A 22,285-nucleotide genomic window follows, 5' to 3' on the forward strand; every position below is an offset into this window, starting at 1 on the left:
AGGCCTCCTGGCCGCCCCCACTCCCCCGCTGGCCTTGCGGGCTGCCCTCGGGGACCACAGTCAGGACGTGCCTATGACCTGAGACTCCACACTGACAAGGCCCCTGCTGCCCGCACTGGGATGCAGTCGGAGCCCGGCTCACCCCCCCAGAGAAGAGCACTCGAGAGCCGGGAGAAGGCTGTCTGGGAATCTGTGCTAAACCCGAGCTGGGGGCAGCCTGTCTCAGGTCATTTGCCGAATTCTCTTGGGCAGGGGTGCCCTCCCTTCGTGCTGGCCTGTACCCTGCTCCATCTCTGTCACTCTGGCCCTGGGCTGCTCCCGTCCTAGAAGAGTGGGAGCTCAGAACCCCAGTGTTTGGATCCCACTCCCTTGAAGGCCTTCGGGGAGGAGGGGTGGGAAGGGAGGGGCCTGGGTGCCCCCCAAGACCCCCGGGCCCCGCCCACCCTACACCTTTGCCCCCACACCGGCCTCCCGGCTCTCTGTAGTGGGCTGCTGTGTCTTTGCATTCTTCGTGGGGCTGTTGTTCGTCCAGCGCTCCGGGAACTACTTTGTCACCATGTTTGATGACTACTCGGCCACCCTGCCGCTCACCGTCATCGTCATCCTTGAGAACATTGCCGTGGCCTGGATCTATGGAACTAAGAAGTAAGGGGGACAAGGGGGAAGGGGTGGGGAGAGGAGGAGGGGTGTGCCTCTCAGGACCCCCTGGGGAGTGCCGGGTTCCCAGGGCCGCTTCTGAGTGGAACAGGAGACGACAGGGTCAGAATGTCACAGTTGAAAATGCCCTTAGAGATCATTTGGGGAAACTGAGACTCAGAGAGAGGGCGTGACTACCCAAGGCCCCTTGGCTGGTGAGAGGCAGAGCCAGGCTGAGCACACCAGTGTCCTGGGTGCAGGTGCTGGCATTACCCTAAACTGCCTTAAGTTACCATAGCCCCTTACCTGAGAACCAACTCTTCAGAGTTCTTTTAAGTTTGTTAAACACTTACTGGGGACACAGGAGGCCCCTGCCCTCAGAGGGCTCTTGAACTTCGGCAGCCGAGAGAGTTTTCCGGTGATCTAAGTAGGGGTGTGCGCCGAGCTGTGGTTTGGGGCTGAAGTGTGGGGTCAGGTGGGGTAAGGGAAGTCAGCCGTGAGGAAGGATTGGGTGTCTTGGCCTGAGCCTAGGGCAGAGCCACACTCGCTGTCTGCCCCAGGCCTCGTTCTTCATTTAGTAAGTCTGTGTGCCTGGGAAGCCCCAGGGCCCGGCCCCTCCTACTCTCTGCAAGGCCAGGGCTCCCCTGATGTCTGCACCGGGTCTTAGAATCAGGCTCTCTCACCGTCCTGCTATGGCCATCGTCTTCCTCCAAGAACGTCGGCGGGGATGCGGTGGTAAGACGGGAGCAGCCCTGTGAGCCCGGGGTGGAAGATGCTGTGAGACGAGGGCCTGCCTCTTCCGCAGTCTTGTGAAGCCCCTGTATGCCTTCTCAGAATGTTGTTTTTAAGTGGATAAGAGAAAAATATATAGGTTCCTATAGGAAATGAATTAAGTTGAAAAATAACAAAAATACAGTTTGAAATCTGAAATGGTAATGTATGTGTAGTTTATTTTTACTGTATTAAAGTCAGAAGATCTAGCTAGGGTAATAATAATGGTAATTGTGAAATAGTGATAAATGTAAATGATGTTTGTAGGTAGCTTCAAGTGTAACCTGACAGGAAGATACTGTCATTTAACTAACTGGTGACAGTCTCAGGTCCCGCTAATAACGCTGTGGTTGCTTGCATGTACAAAAGAAAGAAATGCAAGATTTCAGTTAGGTGTTATTCAAGTAGAGATGATTTTTTTTTAGTGACATTCACATACAGCCTACAGTTACCATCATCCCACCCCCAGACCCCCAGGTTAGAAACCCCCAAGTCGGGGCCTCTGGACGCTGGGGAAGTGCACTGCACCTCGTTTCCAGCAGGGGGCAGTCTAGAGCCAGGCCAGCGGGAGTGGGGCTGGGAGCTGGGTGGCTGCAGGGTTCCCCCAGTGCCTGCCCACCTGCTGGGCATGTCCTGGGAGGCCAACATATCCCTGGGTGGGGTGTGACCTGAAGTATTCAGAGGCTAGCAGGCGCCACCAGAGCCTGCGCAGACGCCAACCGGGGCTACCCAATAATAAACTGGGAGCCCTGAATGTGAGGAATGGAAGAGGCTGGGAAGGAGGGACTGGTCCCTGAGGGCTTCCTGGAGGAGGCGGTTGTTGGGGAATGAGCGGGTTCCACGGGGATGCCAATTCCAGGCCCTCTGTGCCCCTGGCAGGTTCATGCAGGAGCTGACGGAGATGCTGGGCTTCCGGCCCTATCGCTTCTATTTCTACATGTGGAAGTTCGTGTCTCCACTGTGTATGGCTGTGCTCACCACAGCCAGCATCATCCAGCTGGGGGTCACGCCCCCGGGGTACAGCGCCTGGATCAAGGAGGAGGTGAGGGGGCACCTGAAACCCCAGGGTTGCTTCCACCCAACAGGCAATAGACGTAAACCCTTATAGGGTAGCTGCCGTGTGCCGGCCCCGCCAGGGTGTCCCCGGCCGCGCCAGGGCCGCCGTCTTTACCACGGCCCATAGCACAGAGAGGTGGCTTTATCCCCATAGCACACGTGGGGAGACCGAGGCTCAGAGAGGTCGACACTCTGGTCCAGTCTTTCTAACCCATGTTCTCTCTCCACGTCTGTGGGCTGAATCACCCATCCACTTTACAGCTGTAGAAACTGAGGCCCGGGGGAGCTCAGGCCTTCCCCGAAGGCGACCGGCTAACGCAGGTAGCCACCCGAGGGCCTCCCTGTCAGCTGGTGCCCAGCCCGGACGGCAGGTGGGGGTGGTGGCGGGAAGAGCAGGCCCGGCGGTCCCGGGAGGGCGAGCTGTCGGGCGGCGGTGGCAGTGGCAGCCCTCACCCCGTGCCCCACTAGGCTGCCGAGCGCTACCTGTATTTCCCCACCTGGGCCATGGCCCTGCTCATCACCCTCATCGTCGTGGCCGCCCTGCCCATCCCCGTGGTGTTCCTCCTGCGGCACTGCCACCTGCTCTCCGACGGCTCCAACACCCTGTCCGTGTCCTACAAGAAGGGCCGCATGATGAAGGACATCTCCAACCTGGAGGAGAACGACGAGACCCGCTTCATTCTCAGCAAGGTGCCCAGCGAGGCGCCCTCCCCCATGCCCACCCACCGCTCCTACCTGGGGCCTGGCAGCACGTCCCCCCTGGAGACCGGCGGCAACCCCAACGGACGCTATGGGAGCAGCTACCTCCTGGCGGGGACCCCGGAGTCGGAGCTGTGACAGCCCGCCCCTGCCCCGCCCACCCTGGACCCGCCCTCGCCCCGCCCCTTCTGCCCAGGGGTTGGGGGCTGCCCTCCTGGCCCACCCTGCTCCCAGCCCGCTTCCCCTATACCTGAGCAGGGGCTCGGAGACACCGTCCCCAGCCCAGGCTCCCACTCTGTCTAACCTCCGGATCCTCTCACCGAGTTGCAGGCCACTAACGGGAAGAGCCCTGATTCCCAGCACGGGGAGACAGCGAGTGGCCACTGTAGGGGTGCCCCCCACCCTCTCTCCCTGTAACCTGGCACCTGTGGTTCCGAGGCCCCGGGCAACCTCTGTGCTGCCCGGTGGTGGTGAGAGGCACCGGGTGGGGCAGGATGCGGTGTGGGGCGTCCCAGAGGGCGCAGATTTAAGGTTGGGGACGGGACCATTGTGCAGGGACGCAGGGCCCAGACTTGGCATGGAATCTGGTAGAGGCCCCAGGTTGTTTGGTGAGGCAGCTGGAGCTCTCTGGCTTGAGCTCAAGCCTTGGCAGCAGGAGGGCGGTGGGGATGGGGGCCTCTCAGCCTGGGACTCTGGGTGCACTGTCCCCTGTCCTTGGCCCACCTGGGGCAGGGTGTGTCCTGCATCCTGCCTGGGAGGGCGGTGATCGCCTGGGGCCCTTCCCCATCTCCAGGAGGGCTTGGCCTGCCCTCTCCGTCCCCACCCTGGAGGCCACAGTAGTGGCCTGGGCCTCCTTCCTGGGGGGAGGGGGGGTGCAGTACACAGGTTTCCAGAGCACCCTTGAGGGTTCACAGCACAATTCAGATGGTTTGGAGCACAATTGTGAAGCACACTCTCACCTGGGGCCCAACTTTCTTGCTAGCGGCAGCTTCTTTCCTGGAATGGAGGGTCCTTAGAGTTCAGGGGCTTGTACCCAGGAAACCTCACCCCTGGGGAAAGATGGATAATTTCACTGCCCTCGTTGGGCTGCCACTCACTCTCCTTGTGCAAGCACAGTCAGCATGGCGTGCACATCGTGTGCAAATACCTCGGGAGCCTTCCCCAAGATGCCCAGCCCTGTGGAGGGGAGGCCGTGGGCAGTGCTGTGGATGCAGAAGCCTGCCGAGAGGAAGGGCCGGGTCTCTGTCCTGGGGCCCAGCGCCCCCAGCCTCCCACCCACTCTGACCTGAGGCCTCCCCTGGAAGCGGGCTGCTGTCAGAGTACAGGCCGGGAGGATCCGAACCCGGCTGGACACAGTGCCTGCAAAGGGATGGATGGACTGGTGGCAGGATGGTTGCATGGGTGCGTGGGTGCGGATGAATGGAAGGCGGGCAGGCAGGCGGGACCCCAGGACTCCATCTCTGAGGGCTGCCGTGGGGAGAGCAGCAGCAGGTCACAGCGCTAGGTCTGGGCATCTTCAACGGAAGGCTGTGCGTTCCTCTTGTGTTCTCAGCATGGGGAGGGACAGACTAGGTCCAGAGTTCCTTCCCTCATCCCTCAGCCGCTCAGTTCCCCCCTCTTGCCTGAAGGGGGTCCATCCTCCCACCTTGCCATTTCCTTCACTCACCCCTCCCCCATCTGCTCCCGTTTCCAGCCCTCTGGCCACACCTGTCCTTTTTGAGCATGATGCGGGGGAGGAGACCCGTCTCCCTAAAGACATGAGCCTTCGAGGCGCCACATCCCTCCTTAGCCACCCTCACCTCACACCTCCTACCTGGCCCCCATGCCTAATCCCAGCAGATTTAGCAACAGGAGAAGCAAGGCCCCAGGAGAGACACTCTACTATATATACTCTCTACATATTCTATTTCTATTGTATATTCAATCTGTACATGTGGGTGTAAATGCTGTTAACTGACAAACCCAATATTATACTGTGGCTGGTGGACTATTTTCATCCTTAGTGCTGTACAGATCTATTTTCATTGTATATTTGATATATTTTTAATTTTGTAGCGTGTGGCTGGGCCAGGCCCCAGCCTGCCAGCCTGCAGTAGGGCGGCTGAGCTGGGCTGTCTGCTGGTTCCTAGGGGCTGGGTAGTCCTTGTAGCCTTTCGCCGTAGGCCAGGCCCTGTCCCGGCTGTGTCTCTGCTGCATTAGACACGGGGCCTGGAGCTTGGTGTATGCGTGTGTACGCGTGTATGTGTGTGGCGTGTGCACATCCGTGGGCGTGGGTGTGTGTAGGGTGATTTGTGATTCCCAGTGTTCACCGCCTTCCTGAAGACCACACCGCCCTCCCCCGGCCTCCTTCTCCTCCCGGCTGTGAGGCAAGGCCTCGGGGCAGGGTGCTGTGGGGGAAAGGCAGGTGTTTCTTGCGGGTGACTCACTGCCTGCACACCACTGGGCTTGCGGGGAAACAGGGAAGGAGGGGCTTTGCGGGGGGCGGGGGGGGGAAGTCCCTAAATTTATTTTCTAGCCAACCTCTCGCTGTTCCCACTGGACTCACAAACTCTTCATCCTGAGGAAAAGCGCTGGGTTTCTTAAGATGGTGAGACCCCAGGAGAGCATCTCACAGCATCTCCGTCCCCTTTGTCCTTGAGACGGTTCTGAAAGGAACAGCTTTCCCCTGCGCTGCTGACACACACTCCTGTCCTCACGCCTCAGGGGAGCCGGGAGTGGGGGGAAGCCTGGGGCCAAGGACGGGGGCATCTGACCAGGTACCATCCAGCCCCAGATCCCCCGGAGGAGCGGGGGTGCCGGAGAGGGGTGAGCCCCCACATCCTTATATGGGCTCCCCATCCCTTACTGGATTTGGTGCTGTCCACGCAGTGCCCACAGGGGACGGTGGACTCGGGGCAGGGCGTGTCTGAATGAGTCCCCTGGTCCCTGCTCCTGCCTGTCCTCCAGGCCCCGTCACCAGCTTCTTGCTCAGATGCCCTCTGTCCACTGAGCCAACATGAAGCCCGAGATCCAGCTGGGGATGGATGGGGAGGGCACACTGGTTGATTGACACCAGCACGGTTGGCCTTGCCCTCCAGCAGGACATCTGAGGGGACATCCAGCTCCTAGTGCCAGGAGAAGCCTTCGTGGGTCTCCTGCCACAGGCTGCGGCTGGGGCTGGAAGCTGTGTTGTGCCGGGCCCCAAGCAGGCCTGCAGTATTATGGGCGGGGGGGCCCCCTTCTGGCCCTCCTCACAGCGGCACCCCCAGAGTACTCCCGTGGTAGAAAAGAGTGGAGACCACAAGTTGGAACGCACCTGACTCTCTGAGCATCCACGAGGCCTTGAAACTGGGGGCCTGCTGCCCCCCCTCACCGGAAGCCTAATGACTGGGGTTGGGAGAAGGAGGGCCCAGCGTCCGTCCTCACCCCGAGCGCTGCTTTGTATAGTCCCAAGCACACATGGCAGGCATCGCTTTTGGTTCTGGTGCAAGTTCAGAACAATTCAAGTCCATGTGCCCTGTGACGGGCCAGAGCCCTGGGTCCAGACCACGCAGCCCAGGGGAGGGGATGAGGCATCATCACCCACCAGATCCCCTCCTTTCCTCTCCTCCACCCCCCTCATGGTGTGCAATAAAGTGTCTGTTCTTACCAAATTTCTCTTGCCTTTCTGACCTGCTCCAGGCTCAGGGAGAGGGGATGGGGAAGCCAGAGATCTGAGCAGAGGCTCTGGGTGGGGAGGGGTGTGGGGACAAGCATGGACAGGATGGGGTAGAGAGGACTGCGGTGGGGTTGTGGGTGCTGGCTGGCTGAGGAGTTCCGGGAGGATGAGGAGGGATGCAATAAGAAAAAAATCGTATTTTCCTAAGAATTGTGCTAGGTGAACTGAACAACACACACACCTGTAGCAGGCCTTACTGGGGTCCAAATACCCCCCACACAAAATCTCACGTGAGCAGCCTGGGAGGCAGGTGCTCTGTGCTCAGGTTTTCCTGGGTGGGGGGAGAATGAGGCTCCGTCTCACATGAGGACAGTGTTCAGTGTCACTTCCGTGGCCTTGCGGGGAGATCCTGCCTTAGTGCCAAGAGCAGCCGTACCCGTCCCTCTGCAAGGGTGGGGCTAGGGGCTTCTGGGGTCACGGGGAGCCAGCCACGCTCTAAGTTCTGATACTTTGCAGACCCCTGTGGCAGGGCAAGGGCCCCGGAGCGCACCCCCGACCGTCTGCAGTGCTGCTGCTGCCTGACCTGCACAGCCCAGGTCCCCCAAGCAACCCTCCATTTCTTCCATGGCCTTAGAAGAAAAAGGTGTCATTCCAGAAATAGCCACCAGATGGCAGGAAAACCTTTGTGCCCAAATCTTCCCACCCTTACCCGCCTCTCCGACTCCGCGCTCCTACCTTTGTGGGTTAGTCTGATGATTGAACAGACATTTCTTAAGCATCCACGGTGACAGGTCCTGTGCCAGCGATGGATACACAAAGCTAAGTAAACCCCTGTTGTCTTGAGTTTTCCGAAGGGAACCCCATCCCTCACCATCCCTAGACTCCAAATCCCCCCACCCCCACCTCTCAGTGGAGAAAGTCCCTGTGCTGGGAATGTCCCTCCTTGTAAATTCATTCAGTGCTTTGTTTGATTGAAGGTAGTGTTTTTGGTTGAAATGTCAACCCCCACCCCCACCCCGCCAGGAGGCACACATAGACCCACTAAGAAGTGGTGGGTTTGAAAGAGCTTGGAGGGGATCCCTGGGTGGCTCAGCAGTTTGGCACCTGCCTTTGTCCCCGGGCCCAATCCTGGGGTCCTGGGATTTAGTCTCGCGTCGGGCTCCTGGCATGGAGCCTGCTTCTCTCTCTGCCTCTCTCTCTCTCTCTATCTCTCTCTCATGAATAAATAAAATCTTTAAAAAAAAAATGGGCTATGGAGTCAGACTTCCCAAGTTCAAGTTCAAATGCCAGTGGGGGTCCTGCCTTCCGGGAGACCTAGGGCGGGAGACCTAGGGCAAGTTATTTAACCCCTCTGAGCTTCAAAGTCCCAGTCCATAAGGTAGATATAATGAATGAATTGGATGAAATAATGCATGTTCCTGTGTACCAAGTTACCCCAAATCTGATGGCTTACAACGATAGTTTTATTGTATCTCATGGTTTTCAGGGTGGGAAATTCAGGCAGGAGTTGTCTGAGTGACCCTCCTGGTGGTAACTGAGGTCGCTCAGTGGTGTCAAACTGCAGGGTCGCTGGTCTGGAGGGCCCAAGGCAGCCTCACTCACATTCCATCCAAATGTGGCTGACAACTCAGCTGGGATTAGCACCCGGCTTCTCCAGCATAGTTTATCTCTGAGTGGCCAGACCTCATAAGTGATGGTTCAGGGTGCCCCGAGAGGCCATTTCAAGAGACAAAAGTGGGAGCTGCCAATTTCTTAAGGTGAGGGCCTGGAAAGTGACACTTTGTCACTTCTGTCGTGTTCTATGATCACAGCCCCTGCCCAGAGTTAGTGGGAGGGCATACAGACCCCACTTGCTGAAGGGAAGGAGGCCAAAGAATCTGGGGAGGCCCATGTCACGGGCCTCTTGTAGGGCCAGGGATCTGCAATCCTTGGCATCTGGGTGGGACTTTCTCCCTGGGGGAATATCAACTTACAGACCCAAAACTGGGGCACAGAACAGGTTCATTCGGATGGGGAGGTGAGAGGCTGAGCTGGGGCTGTGGTTAGAGGGAGCAGACAGGGAGGCAGACACACGGAAAGACATGAGAACAGCTTCTTCTGCCTCCTGTTTGCCTGGGGCAGGTGGCATGCCTGTCTGAAGCATGGCTTTGTCACCTTGGGCAAGTCACTAGCCTCTGGACCCCCACTGCAAGTCTGCAAATGGAGGATGACAATAAAATCTCTTCCTCTCAGAGACTGCTGTGAGGGCAAAACAAACTCCTGAAATCCCTCCTCGAATTCAACACAGAACTTGTTCCATGCTGAGCTTTCTTCCTGTTTGCAACTGGAGTAAGTCCGGGGGGCTTGTATCATTCTGGGGGCCCCATCACCCGTGCAATGAACCATTCTCGTTGAGCCATTCAGAAAAGACGGTTTCAGCCCAGACCCAAAGACACCAAGCGAGGAGAGGAAAGAAGGCGCCGTTTCCAGAGAAGGGCGTGCCACCAATCCTGCACACTGCCCTGCTGCCCTCAGCAAACAGCCACAACCAGCCGCACAGCCTCAGCTGAGCCATGAGTGCTTAGGTCGGGCTCAGAGGATTCTACGCACCCCAGGGATGCGGTGGATTTAAAAAAGTGGCCCCGAATTCTTTAAAACTTCCAGCGGAGTCTGTGCTCCTCCTCTTGAATCTGGGTGAGGAAACGTCTCCTTTGACCAACAGAGTGCAGTGAAAGTGATGCTGTGCGGCTTCTGAGGCTGGCTCGGGACAGGTCGTGCCACCAGTGCCTGGCTCAACCGCCGAGCCACCCACAACCGCTGTTGTCTCCCAACAACCCTTCTGAACTGCCTGACCCCTACTATCCTAAGCAAAATGAAATGTTCGTTGTATTTACAGCACTAAATTTTGGAGTAATTTGCTTCAAAGTGATAGTAACTACAACAGGAACCCTAGTGATTATCTGGCCCAACTTCCTCAAAGAACAAATGGAGAAACTGAGGCCCAGAGAGGGAAAGAGATCTACCCAGAATTCCCACAAGCAAACAGGGGGGAAAGCAGGGCCAAAGCCTGTCTTTCTTTTCTTTTCTTTTCTTTCTTACTTTCTTTCTTTCTTTCTTTCTTTCTTTCATTTTCTTCCTTTCTTTTTTAAAGATTTTATTTACTTATTCATAAGAGACAGAGAGAGGCAGACACACAGGCAGAGAGAGAAGCAGACTCCCTGTGAGGAGCCAGATGGGGGACTCGATCCCAGGACCCCAAGATCACAGCCTGAGCCAAAGGCAGATGCTCAACTGCTGAGCCATCCAGGTGCCCCCAAAACCTGGGTTTCTTGACTCCTGGTCTAGATAGTGCAAGTTCTAGCAGGGAGGGCTTCCACCCTCCCCCCACCTCACCCTCCTCATTAATTCCGTGCATCAAGCATGAACTGAGACTTCTGAGCCCCAGGACTGTGCTAAGCTTGGGGAATAGACCAGCAAGGCTCCGGCAGGGGCCTCTGCCTTGTACAGGTCGTCAGTCACTAACCTGACTCGGAGCGTCCTGCCTCCATCACACCCACTGGTGCCAGGCACACAGATGCGTTCCTCAGTTACACTGTCTTAATGTGGTAGGAGACCTGGGAAATGGGGAGAAGACTATGTCTGTCACTCAACAACAAACCATTATTAAGATTACTCCATCCCAGCCACAGTGCCAGCTGCAGAGCACAAAGACTCAGTGGAGCTCACCCTGTGGCTCCCTGGCCGTCTCTGTTCTTCCCAGGGCTGGCCCAAGCAGGGAAGGATCCCTGGGCTTCATGAGCATCCAAGAAGAGCCAGTGTGTGCTCTGCCTCTCCTGACAATGGCTTTCCCTTTCCCCGGGACACTGCCGGAAGGGGCTGGGACCATCAGAACTAATTAACCACTCTAATGGAATGAACCAGTTTTGTTGGAATTTAGCCCAGGTGGGAGGAATCTGTACTTTTCTAGATGGAGAAATACTGAGTGCCAAGGAGTCCTGCCAGCTGGGCCCTGAACTGGTGTGTGTGTGTGTGTGTGTGTGTGTGTGTGCATGCGCGTGTGCATGCGTGCTATCTCTGGATGCAGGCTGGGTCTCTATCCCAGCAGCCTTGAGTGAAGAGGGCTCTAGGGGCCTGCTTAGCTGGTCCTGGTCCTGTGACTCTCATGAATACTGTTCTACAGGCAGAGGCCACATGGGACCCCATATCATTTTCTACCCTTGGCCCCACCATAGGCCCAGCTCAGTGTCCCAGAGCTCACTGCTGCTCCTTAGGCCTCAAATCTCTCAAGGAGAATTTACCTGTGAGCTGGCACTCAGGTCCCTGCCAGCCCTATGACCAAGTCCTGGCCAGGCCTGAGCTTGTGGCTTGCACCCTTCTGGGCCTTTTCCCTTAAGAACTGGGGCATCAGAGTCCATCTTCTGGGTTCCCCAGAGCCCCAGATACCAAACACAGCTACCCAACCCTGCCTTCTGCCCCTGTGCAGAACCATTATGGCTGAACCTCCATAAGGCCCTGAGGGCTGTCCTCTATGCCGAGCTCTTCCCAGGCCCGTCTTGGGAAGGCTCCCAGCATTTGGTTTGGAGCCTATTAGTCTCTGCAGGCTGCTTGTGGGTGAGGGTGGGAGGCAGGATTAAATGAAATGATAAGCAAACAGGAGACTTCTAGCCTCCTCTGGCTCTCTTCTTTAGTGCTTCCAAGAGAGGGAGGGAAAGGCTCTGTCACCTTCCCCCCAGTGATGATGGCTGATAAAGCAATTCAATTTATTGGGCTGGAGAGCAGGGCAGGCTGGGAAAGGATGCTGGCTCCTTGACCCAGGCCCTCAGGGAGGAGGGGTAAGTCCCTGGCCAGAGCTGGAGTGCCAAAAGGGGGAGATGGGAGTAGCAACGGAGAGAGACCTGCCGGACAGCTGTGGGACCTGCTCTTAGGCCTGGAACCTCTCAAAGCAAGTGGAGTCCAAACTGGGAAGATGGAGAGGACATTAGATGGTTCCTGTTGCCCCAAAACGGCTGAGCCCCACTCCAAGCCCCAGTAGGGAAAGAGGAAGGGTAAATGGCTTTAATGTCAGGCTCTCCAGCTTTGGGAGGGCAGGGCCGGCCTCAGCTCTCAGAGACCAAGGGCCTTATTTGAGGGGCTACAGAAAGGCGACACTTGCCAGCCCCTGTTAGTGTCACTCTGGGAGCAAACATTGCCCTCTTTTTTTTTTTTTTAAAGATTTTATTTATTTATTCATGAGAGACACACAGAGAGAGGCAGAGACACAGGCAGAGGGAGCAGCAGGCTCCTCGCAGGGAGCCCGATGTGGGACTCGATCCCGGGATCTTGGGACCCCGGGATCACGACCTGAGCCAAAGGCAGACGCTCCACCACTGAGCCTCCCGGGCATCCCCACTACCCTCTTTCCTTCCACTTGTGCCATACTTCATTCCTGGTGAGGGGAACCACCGTGGCAGCCACAGTAGTGCCAACTAGCACCCAGACAGGTGCTCTTTTCTGACTGCTAGAAGAAACCACGGGGCCCAGGTAAGGAAGAGGGAGACCAGGTGACCATGAAGGAAAGGAGGCTCGTGGATTAGGAATTCCCAGCTGTGGCTATTTCACAGGCTCGCTGAAGCCAGCTGGTCATCAGAGCCTTGGAGGAATGGAAAAAGGCAAAAGCAGGCTGAGTGCCGGCGGGAGACAACGGCTGGGGGCTGACAGGAAGCCCAGAATGTGTTGTCAGCCCAAGCCCAGGACCCCCTTTCGTCCTCCTCCCCCCAGCCCAGCGGAGGCGCGGTGGCCAGCCGGGATCCCTCGCACCACCAGGGGGCAGCACCCACTCATCCGGAGCAGGCTGTCACAGGGCGGGCTGGGCCCAGGCTCCTACCCCGTCCTGGGCTCCCTACTGTGGGGGACTAGGAGGCCTCACACACTGGAACTGAGACAAGCCTTGTAATGCCAGCTGCAATGTGCTGAAGCCCCCAGAAAGTCCCAGCAAGGCCAGGTGACAGGTTAGCTCAGAGCTCGAGGATAAAATTTCCAGAAGTGGTGAGGACTTCTCCAGAGGCCTCTGGCCTGAGGCGGAGCTGCCCTCTTGGAGAGCTGGGCAGTGCCGGGAGTCAGGGACCCTCGCACCGCCTGCACATTAACTCACTGCCCCTCCCAGCCTGGGCCTTCGGTGTTCCTGGCTCTTCCTGGGTTCCCCTACCGCACCCCAGCTTTTTGACACTCCTCCAAGGGCTCCTATTTGCCTGGTAGCTTTCTCCCTTTACCCATCTCCCCACATGCCTATCACCATCCACAAACACTGCAGAATGGAAGCACCAAGGGTCCTTGGGATGGGCGGGGGCAGGTAAGGCTGCTGTATTCATTGATTTCCAGGGCCTGGACGGCTTCTGGCACACAGTAGGCACTCAAGAAATATTTATTGGGTGAGCAAACAACTCAGCTGTGGGATGCTAGGATTTTTTTTTTTCATTCTTCCCACCCTACTCCCATCAATTTCTCCTTCTTTTTAGAATGACTGAGTGCAGCCAGCCTGAAAAATGCAAAATGGAGGAGACCCCAAGAGAGTCCACCGGGACACAGCCAGGTAGCAGGTTAAAGCTATTCATTGCAGTCGGTTCTTTAAAATCCTTGCCAGGGCTCTTCCTTTCTCCCTCCAGCTTCTGGCCAGTCCCGGGTCTTCTCTTCCCAGTCACACTGGAGATATGTCTTCTTTGCTGCAGCAAACTCAAAGCCAGCCAAACTCTGAAATGCAGACATTAGGGACTGGACACAGCAAATGTATGTTTCCGGCTCCAGTCCAGGCTGGCAGCCGCCTTCTCTGCATGTTAGTACAGATCGCCACAGACCACAGTCACTCTGGTTTTCTGACCTCATTAATGAGACCTTTGCTGACCAGCCTTTGCATTTGCATTGAGCTTTGAACATTTCCTTGGAGCACATCCAGGCCCTTGTCTTGTTTTCCCAGGATAGCCAGGTACTGCTGCCTAATCCGGGAGTCGGATGGCACACAGGTGTCCACTGCCTTGCATTTCAGCCTTAAAATCTTCCTTATGTCATCCGGATGGACAGGGAGGCTACCTGAAGCTGTAAAAATAGTAGGATTAATTTAAAGATGTAGGAGAGGCTCTGGACTTAAAAGCAAATAAAAACAAATAAATCTGGAAATTGCTCTTGGGATGAGGCCAGTAAGTTGGGGCTGGAGCCGAATGTTTTGGGTACTGCAGCTTCTCAATCACTTAGCAAACAGGTTCTCAGAGGCAGTCGCTGTGGGGGCCATCAAGCTGAAAAGCGGTGCCCTCTGGAAGGCTTCAGGGCCAGAGGGGGGAGCCGAGAGGAACTGCTAGGAGCACAACAACGCAGACACCAGGAGGGGGTCGCCCGGCAGGACGCGGGTGGCTTTAACCGGGGGTCCTTTAGGACCACGCACTCCACATCCACAATAGTGCCAGACACAACCAGGTTTTCTTCCACCCAGACCGGGAGCCAGTTGTCTGCACAAGGCTCCCAGGTCCCCCTCTCTAACGCGGGGGCCTCGGTGACGGTGGCAGGGCCCGACCATGCAGACCACAGCCATCTGGGGCCTAGCTGGGCCTCGGAGGCGCAAAGGTGGGGGCGGGGTGGTCAGGAAGCCCCACAGGGTGCCTGGGACGGGCGGGGGCAGCCTCCTGGGGACACCTCTCCACTCCCTCCTCCCCGGCTCTCCGGTCCGCCGCAGTGAACCCGCCGCGCGAGTGGGGAGGGGGCGGGCCGGGTCGGAGGTCAGGGGTCGCCGAGGCTGCGGCGGGAGGAGCTGCGGGGCGGGGGCCGGGGCCGGGGCCGGGGCGGGGGCCGGGGGCGGCGCGCCAGGCTGGGCGCCGGCGGCGAGCGGGTTACGCGGCGGCTCGGCTCGTCTCGGCGGGCGGAGGGAGGCTGAGCCCGTCGGCCCCGCACCCGCCCCCAGAGCGCGCGCGGCCGAGCCGGGCCCCGGAGGAGAGGGCGCCGCGGAGAGCCACCGCCGCCGGAGGGAGAGGTCGCGAGCCCCCGAGCCCCCGAGCCCCCGAGCCGCGGGCCGCCGGCGCCCGGGCTCCCCCGCCCGGAGATGGGCCGACGCGCGGATGGCGTGGCTCCCGGCGCCGCCAGATGGCAGGAGCCCGGCGCCGGGGCGCTGCGCTGAGGCTCGGAGCGGCGCAGCCCGGGGAGCCCGCAGGTGTCCTTGGCCGCCCGGCAGCCCCGGCCCGGGCCCCCGCGCCGCGCAGGACGCCGCGTCCGAGCCCCCCGCCCCGGCTCGGCCCCCGCCCGGCCGCGCCCCGCGCCCCGCGCCCCCGCCCGCCCGGACGCCGCGTCGGTCGGCCCCGCCCGCCTCGTGCCGGCGCCGGATTTATGAATCGGGGCGGGAGGCCCCCGCCGCGCTGACTGCCCGCGCCCCGGGCCCGCGGCCGCCCCGGGGACTTGTTGCTGCGCCGCCGCCGCCGCCGCCGCCGCCGCCGGGAGCCGAGGGCGGCCCGTGAGAGCTGCGCGCCCCGGCCTCCCGCGCCGCCCTGGGCGCTCCCTCGCCTCGCGGGCCGCGGGGGGCGTGTCCGGGGCTGCCGCGCTGCGCCCCCGCCCGCCCGCCCGCCCGGGCCGCCCGCCCGGCCCGCAACCACCTGTGCGCCCGGCGGAGCCGCGTCGTCCCGCCCCGCGCCCCGGGGGGAGGCAGGGGCAGGGCCGAGCCGCGGAGGGGCCGCCGCCCGCCCGCCGCTGCCGCCGCCTCGCCCGCTCCCCGCCCCCGCTGACGCTGCCTCCTCGGGAAGGGTGTTTGGAGGGCAGCGGCCGCCCCAAGCCGGAGCCCCGCGCGAGCGCCTCTTATGATCAGCTCGGTGTGCGTCTCCTCCTACCGCGGGCGCAAGTCGGGGAACAAGCCTCCGTCCAAAACATGTCTGAAGGAGGAGATGGCCAAGGGCGAGGCGTCGGAGAAGATCATCATCAACGTGGGCGGCACGCGACATGAGACCTACCGCAGCACCCTGCGCACCCTCCCGGGCACCCGCCTCGCCTGGCTGGCCGATCCCCATCCCGACCCCCACCCCCACCCCCACCCCCACCCCCACCCCCATCCCGACGGCGACGGCGGCGGCGGGGCGCGGCCCGGGCCCGATGGCGGCGGCGGCGGGGGCCGCGAGTTCTTCTTCGACCGGCACCCGGGCGTGTTCGCCTACGTGCTCAACTACTACCGCACCGGCAAGCTGCACTGCCCGGCCGACGTGTGCGGGCCGCTCTTCGAGGAGGAGCTCACCTTCTGGGGCATCGACGAGACGGACGTGGAGCCCTGCTGCTGGATGACCTACCGGCAGCACCGCGACGCCGAGGAGGCGCTCGACATCTTCGAGAGCCCGGACGGGGGCGGCGGGGCGGCGGGGCCCGGCGAGGAGGCGGGCGAGGACGAGCGCGAGCTGGCCCTGCAGCGCCGGGGGCCGCACGACGGGGGCGCGGGCGCCGGGCCCGGGGGCTGCCGTGGCTGGCAGCCCCGCATGTGGGCGCTCTTCGAGGACCCCTACTCCTCCCGGGCGGCCAGGGTGAGTGGCAGGAGCCCGGGTCTCCTGCGGCGTGCGCACCGACCGGCGGGGGCGGGGGGATGCGGACGGACCCCACCCCTGCCTCCCAGCCGTCGCCTCGGCTTCCCGGGCCCCCGGGGCCCCATCCCCACCCCCACCCTCTCTGCTGCGCGCCTCCCCGGGAGACGGCACACGCTCGACTTACTACTTGGACCGAATCCCAGCTGCCCGCTCTGCCGCATCCCCTCCCGGGGACTGGAGCACCCTTACCGGAGCTCCTCCACTCCCTCTTTTTGCACGCAGGCCGCCTCTCTTCACTTGCCCCCCCTCCCCTCCCTGGGGCCGGCGGCCGGGAGAGCTGGACCGGGCCTCCTGCCTAGGGCGGGGGGCAGAAGCCGGCGTAGAGGGCCCGCTGGGGGCGAGCCCCTGCCTTAGCTTCTTCCGCGCGCACCACCTCCCTCGGGTGCTCCGGGCAGCACCCTGTGCTGAGAAGTCTGAGCTCAGTGGAGGGGTCGCCGGCTTCCGCCCATGAGACAGAGCTGGGACCAGAGCCCAGGCCCCTCATCCAGGTTGCCAGAGGGCCCTTCCTTCAGGGAGCTCAGTCAAGGTGCCTGCCCCAGGCCATGGCCCTGAGGCCCCCTGGTCACCCGGGATGGCCTGGCTTCAGCTACACAGGAAGGGCCTAATGTTCTCGGCGCTGCGGGGTCCTGCGGTCAGTGGCCAGCCACAGGCTACCTGTGATATCCTAGATTTGTTGCCACTTCTCTCCTTCCTGCTGTGGCAGATTGGCTTCCCGGAAAGCCCTGGTTCAGGTTACTGCTTGAAACAGGAATATGGGGGAAGAGGGGGGTGGTATAGGTCGATTTAGGCAAGGTCCAGTCCTTTCCCACCACACCACCTCCTGCTCAAGTCGACCCAGTTTCTCCCAACTCCCTTAGGTAAAAGGGGGTAGACGGCGGAGATATGATTGGACAGCTTAAAAAAAAAAAAAAAATCCCTGGAGGATGGCTTTAGATCCCTTAAAAAGTAGTAGTAGTAGTAGAAGAAGAAGAAGAAGAAGAAGAAGAAAGAGCACCCTGGGGGCTGTTGTCTGGCTTCATGGCTGACATGGCCTGGCTGGGGTCTGTCTGGGAGACAGGAAAGAGCAACATGCATTGTGTCTGGGGACCGCCTCCTGCTGTGCTCACTTCTGGCATCCCAAGTTGTCCTGTTAATGAGTCTCAGGGCCCTGTCACCCTCCCCAGCACCTCTTGAGCCTAAGCCTCCAGCTAGTCATGGAAGGAAAAGTTCTTTCCCTCCCAGGGGAGAATGGGAGACCGAAACAGGGCTGCAGGGCAGGCTGTCAATGCCAGACTAGGGCAGATGCAGCTCCTGCCTGGAAGGAGCAGAGGTCTCAGTGGCAGAATCCTACCAGGCTGGGGCTGCAGGCATCCCCAGGACAGCCCCTTGAGGGCAGAGATCTTTTCCAGGACTGAGAATGAAGCCCTGGCCCACTGCCTCTGTTTCTTCTCCTGTAGGCCTGAGATCAGCTCAGAAGGTGAGGGCCCCATCATGCCCTGGCCTGTGTCTGCTGTGAGTTCTGGGGGCTTCTCATGCACTTCATTTATTCTGCTCTTGTCAGCTCTGGAGGCAATGTGTGCTAGGAGAGAGCGACAAGTACTGGATAATTCAGGTTCTTTCCAAATTGGGGGTGAGGGGAGAAGGCGGTAGATTTGGCCTCATAGCAATGGTGAAAGGGGACAAGCCAGGGAAGCAGGAATGAGATGAGGTGGTTAGGGGAGCTAGATCCTGTTTCTGAGCATTCTGGGGTCCCTAGGGGGACTTTTCACCTTCTCTGGTTCTTTCTCGGATTCCAAGGGACTGTGCCATCAATCAGTTTATGTTCCACTCAACAAACCCCAGGGTGGGCCAGCCAGGGGTCTCTCTGAGTCAGCTCAGAGCCTTTGAATTCCTCCAGGAGCCTGAGATACTCACCCTTTTGATAGGGAATCACATCAGCCATGGCATTGCCAGTTGAGGTGAGGAGTCTGGGACGAGGCAGGGTTAATTCTTCGTATCCAAGCAATGAAGAACCAGGTATCAGAAGTGTCAAATGTGGTCAGAGTCACATAAAGTAACAACAGAGCAGGACTCTTTCGCTAGTGTTAACTTTCTGGTTGTGAATACTGATGTGAACAGCTGTATGGAGCCTCACAGCACTTGTCCCCAGAGAGGACTTGCCTCCTGCGAAGGAGCACAAGGCAGGGGCCAGCCTTCCATTCAACTCTTCTTGGGACTTACAAGTGAGAAAAGATAATAATAAAAAAAAAATTTAATAACTGCTATTTGTGGAACATTCCATGTGAGTACGTTACATTAAGCCCTGGTCAGTCCTCCCAAAAAACTTAGAGTGGAGATCTCCTCCCAGTTCAGTAGATTGAGGCCATGAGAGGGTAAGCATCTTCCGGAGATGACACAGCCAGCTCGCGCCAGCCTGTGAGTCCAAGCCCCTACTCTTCTGATTGCAACATGTTCTTTCCACTGAATGTGGTTGTTTGTGAGGTGGAGAGGTGGCTTTTTTCTTATTCTGGCCTGGAAGGTTTTCTGAGGCTCTGTACTTCCTGTGGGTGACATCAGAAAACCCAGGGGCAGACAGGGACATCAGAAGGGACATTGACTCTGTTACCCTTCCAGGCCCGAGGGCCCGAGGTGTGGGGGTTCTGGGGCTGTGCCCTCCCTACTCTGTTTCCCCCAGGCCAGTACCACTGCCCCTCCAGCACTGTCCCCTGGGTCTGGGGCCCGGCGGCATCGGCCACAGGCTCGGGGCATTCACTGAAGGCCAGCGGGGCAGAGGAGCAGCACTTGGCCCCAGGCGTCTCTGCACACAGCAGCTGGTGATCCGAATAGTGCGTTGTGACAGGAGCAAAACAGATACAAACGGGAGAGTGAACTGAGCTGATTAGGGAGCCTGTTGCCTGTAGCTACTGACCCGGCCCGCAGAGCCGTCCCCGATCTCGCGGGTTCTAGGCTGGTGGGGTGCTCACCCCTGCTCCCCGCACTGTGGCCAGGCCCATGGTGGCCACTGCTGTGGTCATGTTTCTGTGGCCTGGCCTGGGAGCTGACATGACGGCCAGGCCGGTGTCTCCCCACCTGCCCAGCACCCCCAGGCCCAGGCTCAGCCATGGCCACGGTGGCTTCCCAGCCTGATGAATGGGACCCCGGGACATTCCTTTCACCCCCAGCCTCTCGAGGACCCAGGCTGGGTTACCAGCCCTCTTGAGAAGGATAGTCCTTGTCCTTTGGCTAAATCAGTACATGTATCAGTTTTCCTGTAAGGTTTCCCTCTGAGAAGAAGAGGATGTGACCTGAGGATCCCGGTAGCCCCAGGAAGGCAGCCGGGGCTGGGTTTTCACGTGGGCTGACAGCCACTGCGGGTTAGGTGCTGTCACCTGTGCACCTGTGCTGTGTTCCCGGCTCTCAGCTGGCCCAGGGGAGGCAGAGGCGTGTTCAGTGAGGCGGTCCTGAGGCCTGGGGCGGGGGTCGGCGGGGGGGGGGGGGGGTGCTTGCTCAAGATCACACAGCTGGTGGTAGAACTAGGCTCCAAACCAGATCCCAGAACCCACGTCGGCCCGTGTAACCACACCTGCTGCCAGCAGAAGGCCGCCGACCTCAGGGGCCCTCCCCGCAGCCTCCCTGTCATTCCTCCCTCCAAACTCAAGCCCCCACCCCGGCTCCCTAGAGTGGCTCTTCTCTGCGCTGGCTCTCTTTGATTTTTCCTCACTGTGGGATTTTAACAAAAAGAAAGAGGACTTAGTTACAAGAGGAGGCCCAGGCGGAGGAGGGAAATGGAGACCTTGGAAAGAAAGGCAGAGCTGCCTTCTGGCTCATCCTTCCGGAGGGTGCCCAGCTTCTCTGCCTGGCCGGTCCCTGGGGCAGCCAGCTGCGGGGCAAGATCCTGTGGTCCCAAGGCCGCTGGGCTCGTCAGAGCCAGGAAGCCAACCCAGGAGGCTAGGTGCCCTATCTTCCCCAGCGCTCACGGCAGGGGCAGCCAGCCTGTGCCGTCCCAGGAGCAGGAGGGTGTCCGGCCAAGGGTGCAGGCCTCTCCCCGACCCTGCCTCGAGGCAGCCTCCTAGTCTCCTCCTGGGTTTGTTTTGTGGTGTTTTTTTGTTCTAAGTAGACCAACATTTTCCTCTGAACATCTTGTCTCTGGATAATGAGGTGTTTCTAGTTGTCACCATTTGGGGTGGGGTGTAAAGTGGGGGAGGGGTTAAAATAAACTTGGCCTATTTTGGGGATATGGGGGAAGAGCAGGCAGGAACAGAGCCCAGCAGCTGGGCTTTGGGAACAGGGAGTCCCCAGGCCCCTGGCATCCGCCCCTGGATGGTGCTGGCTTGGCATACTGGACACCAGGGCGCTCATGCCATCCTTGTTCCTGGGCAGCCAGCCTACCACAACCTCTGGTCCAGCTCCCTCCTAGGGGTCCTGTTGTTACTGTTGTTATTTTGCAGGTTGGGTGATGGCTACCCAGCCTCTGGCAGGGGCTTAGTCCACCCTGGAAGGCCACAGATTCTGAGAGCCCACGTGCCTGGAGGCATTCCTGGGCACACCTGTTCCCTCTAGCACCAGCTAGCAGGGCTGGCCACGTCTCCTTGACGGGCTCCCCAGGCCCAAGGAGAGGAAGCATGCAGCCACCTTGGCTCCAGTCATTGAGAAAACATTTATTGAGTACTTACTACATGCCAGACACCAAGCTAGGCCCTCTAAATATATAGATGAGTCAGACATGGTCCTGTTCCTGAAGAGAGCGAGGTCAGGTGGAGTAGGTGGCAGTTGAGGGAGATTAGGTGACAAGGAATAGTGATAATCATACACAAGAGATCGTGAGAGGTGCCGCGGTAGTCTTAGGAAATAAGTCCAATAGGAGGTGAGAGGAGAAAGCAATAAATCCCACCCGTGTGTGAGGCGAGGTGGGGGAGAGGGTTGGACGGCGGGGAAGCTTCCATGAGGAAACAGAAGTTACGCTGGACGGGCCCTGCAGGATAATGACTTAGCTCCCTTAAGTAATTTTTAGAAGGAGGAAGGCTATGAGTAAGTAAATACATAAATAAATAAAATTTTCGACGTGAGTAGTGCTTAACCGTGCAGAGTTAGGGAAGGGGTGAATTTCCTGGCCGGGGGACCAGCCCGGGCAGAGAGAGGACAGGATGGAACATGGATGTAGGCAATAGCCAGGAATTGCATTTGGCTGTATATGCTCTTGGCCAGTGATCCGGGCTGGACCTAATTCCCCCTGGGGCCGGAGTCCTCGGCTCCGCACTCCAGGGGCCCTGGGAAGCCCCATGTGCCGGCTTGGCAGGAGGTAGGTGCAGGGAGAGGCGGGCTCTGGCCCCTGGACGGGGTGAGAGGCCCCTCGGCCCAGGTCTGCTCCCGGGGGAGCCCATGGAGGGAGAGGCCCAAGGGTCTCCAGGCTGGGCCGGGCACTCACTCAAGAGCCTGGGCGATCACTCAGGAGCCCGGGCAGAGCGGGAGGTGGCTTGCCTGGCGGGCTCTCCTTTCCTGCGTTTGAGCCCCCAGGGCCGCCTGCTGCCTTTGCAGCACCGCCTGGGCACTAGGATCTCACTTCCCCGGAAGCCTCAGCTCCTCGTCCCATCCCCGCAGATCTTTCTCTGCAAGTGTCTTTGGCTGTGTTCTCAAATTTCTCCTCTCCTACACTTCATCCTTAATATAGGTTTTGGGCATGAATCTTCTTATGTTTATCTGTCCATCTGTCTCCTTGGCCCTTTCTCCTTGGGCTCCCCTCCCCTGCCCCCGCTGATTGTATTCAGTTCCCAATGACTGGTGTCTCTCACCTCCCCCCCACCCCACCGACCCAGCCTGTGCCAGATGCCTGAGACACTCTAGGCTCTGTGCTGTTTTACAAATATCATTTCTTTTCATCCTTGAAACAACCCTATCAGGTGGGCACTATTCTCAGCCCCTCAACATATGAAGCTCACCGTAGCCTCAGGGTCTTTGCACTGCCTGTTCCCTCTGC

The 22,285-nt window shown here is 59.3% G+C and overlaps 2 protein-coding genes and 1 long non-coding RNA gene across 11 annotated transcripts in view; 2 read left to right on the forward strand and 1 right to left on the reverse strand.

Annotated features, from left to right (window-relative positions):
- SLC6A17 (solute carrier family 6 member 17) overlaps window positions 1-6,794 on the forward strand; it is a 49,472-nt gene extending 42,678 nt beyond the window's left edge. For both annotated transcript variants that reach the window (XM_072834912.1, XM_072834914.1), the window contains exons 10-12: window positions 486-645; window positions 2,287-2,449; window positions 2,932-6,794. In XM_072834912.1, the coding sequence (XP_072691013.1) occupies window positions 486-645; window positions 2,287-2,449; window positions 2,932-3,300 (692 nt within the window). In that variant the 3' untranslated portion in view covers window positions 3,301-6,794. The remainder of the gene's footprint in view (window positions 1-485; window positions 646-2,286; window positions 2,450-2,931) is intronic.
- A 6,368-nt stretch (window positions 6,795-13,162) lies between these two features.
- Window positions 13,163-17,387, reverse strand: LOC140638143 (uncharacterized). 2 transcript variants are annotated; one of them, XR_012035325.1, is made up of 2 exons: window positions 16,478-17,387; window positions 13,163-13,846 (listed from the first exon to the last, which is right to left on the reverse strand). It is a non-coding gene; the product is annotated as an uncharacterized lncRNA (long non-coding RNA). The 2 variants fall into 2 exon arrangements; XR_012035326.1 differs by lacking the exon at window positions 16,478-17,387 and adding an exon at window positions 15,385-15,481.
- KCNC4 (potassium voltage-gated channel subfamily C member 4) overlaps window positions 15,464-22,285 on the forward strand; it is a 35,761-nt gene continuing 28,939 nt past the window's right edge. For 3 of the 7 annotated variants that reach the window (XR_012035324.1, XM_072834915.1, XM_072834916.1), the window contains exon 1: window positions 15,464-16,293. Coding sequence is in view for 6 of the 7 variants with exons in the window: in XM_072834915.1 (XP_072691016.1) it covers window positions 15,586-16,293 (708 nt within the window). In the remaining variant the exon portion in view is untranslated. The remainder of the gene's footprint in view (window positions 16,294-22,285) is intronic. The other 4 variants (XM_072834919.1, XM_072834920.1, XM_072834918.1 and 1 more) reach the window with 2 other exon arrangements.

Source organism: Canis lupus, chromosome 8 (genome assembly GCF_048164855.1).
Source record: "Canis lupus baileyi chromosome 8, mCanLup2.hap1, whole genome shotgun sequence".
Taxonomy (NCBI): domain Eukaryota; kingdom Metazoa; phylum Chordata; class Mammalia; order Carnivora; family Canidae; genus Canis; species Canis lupus.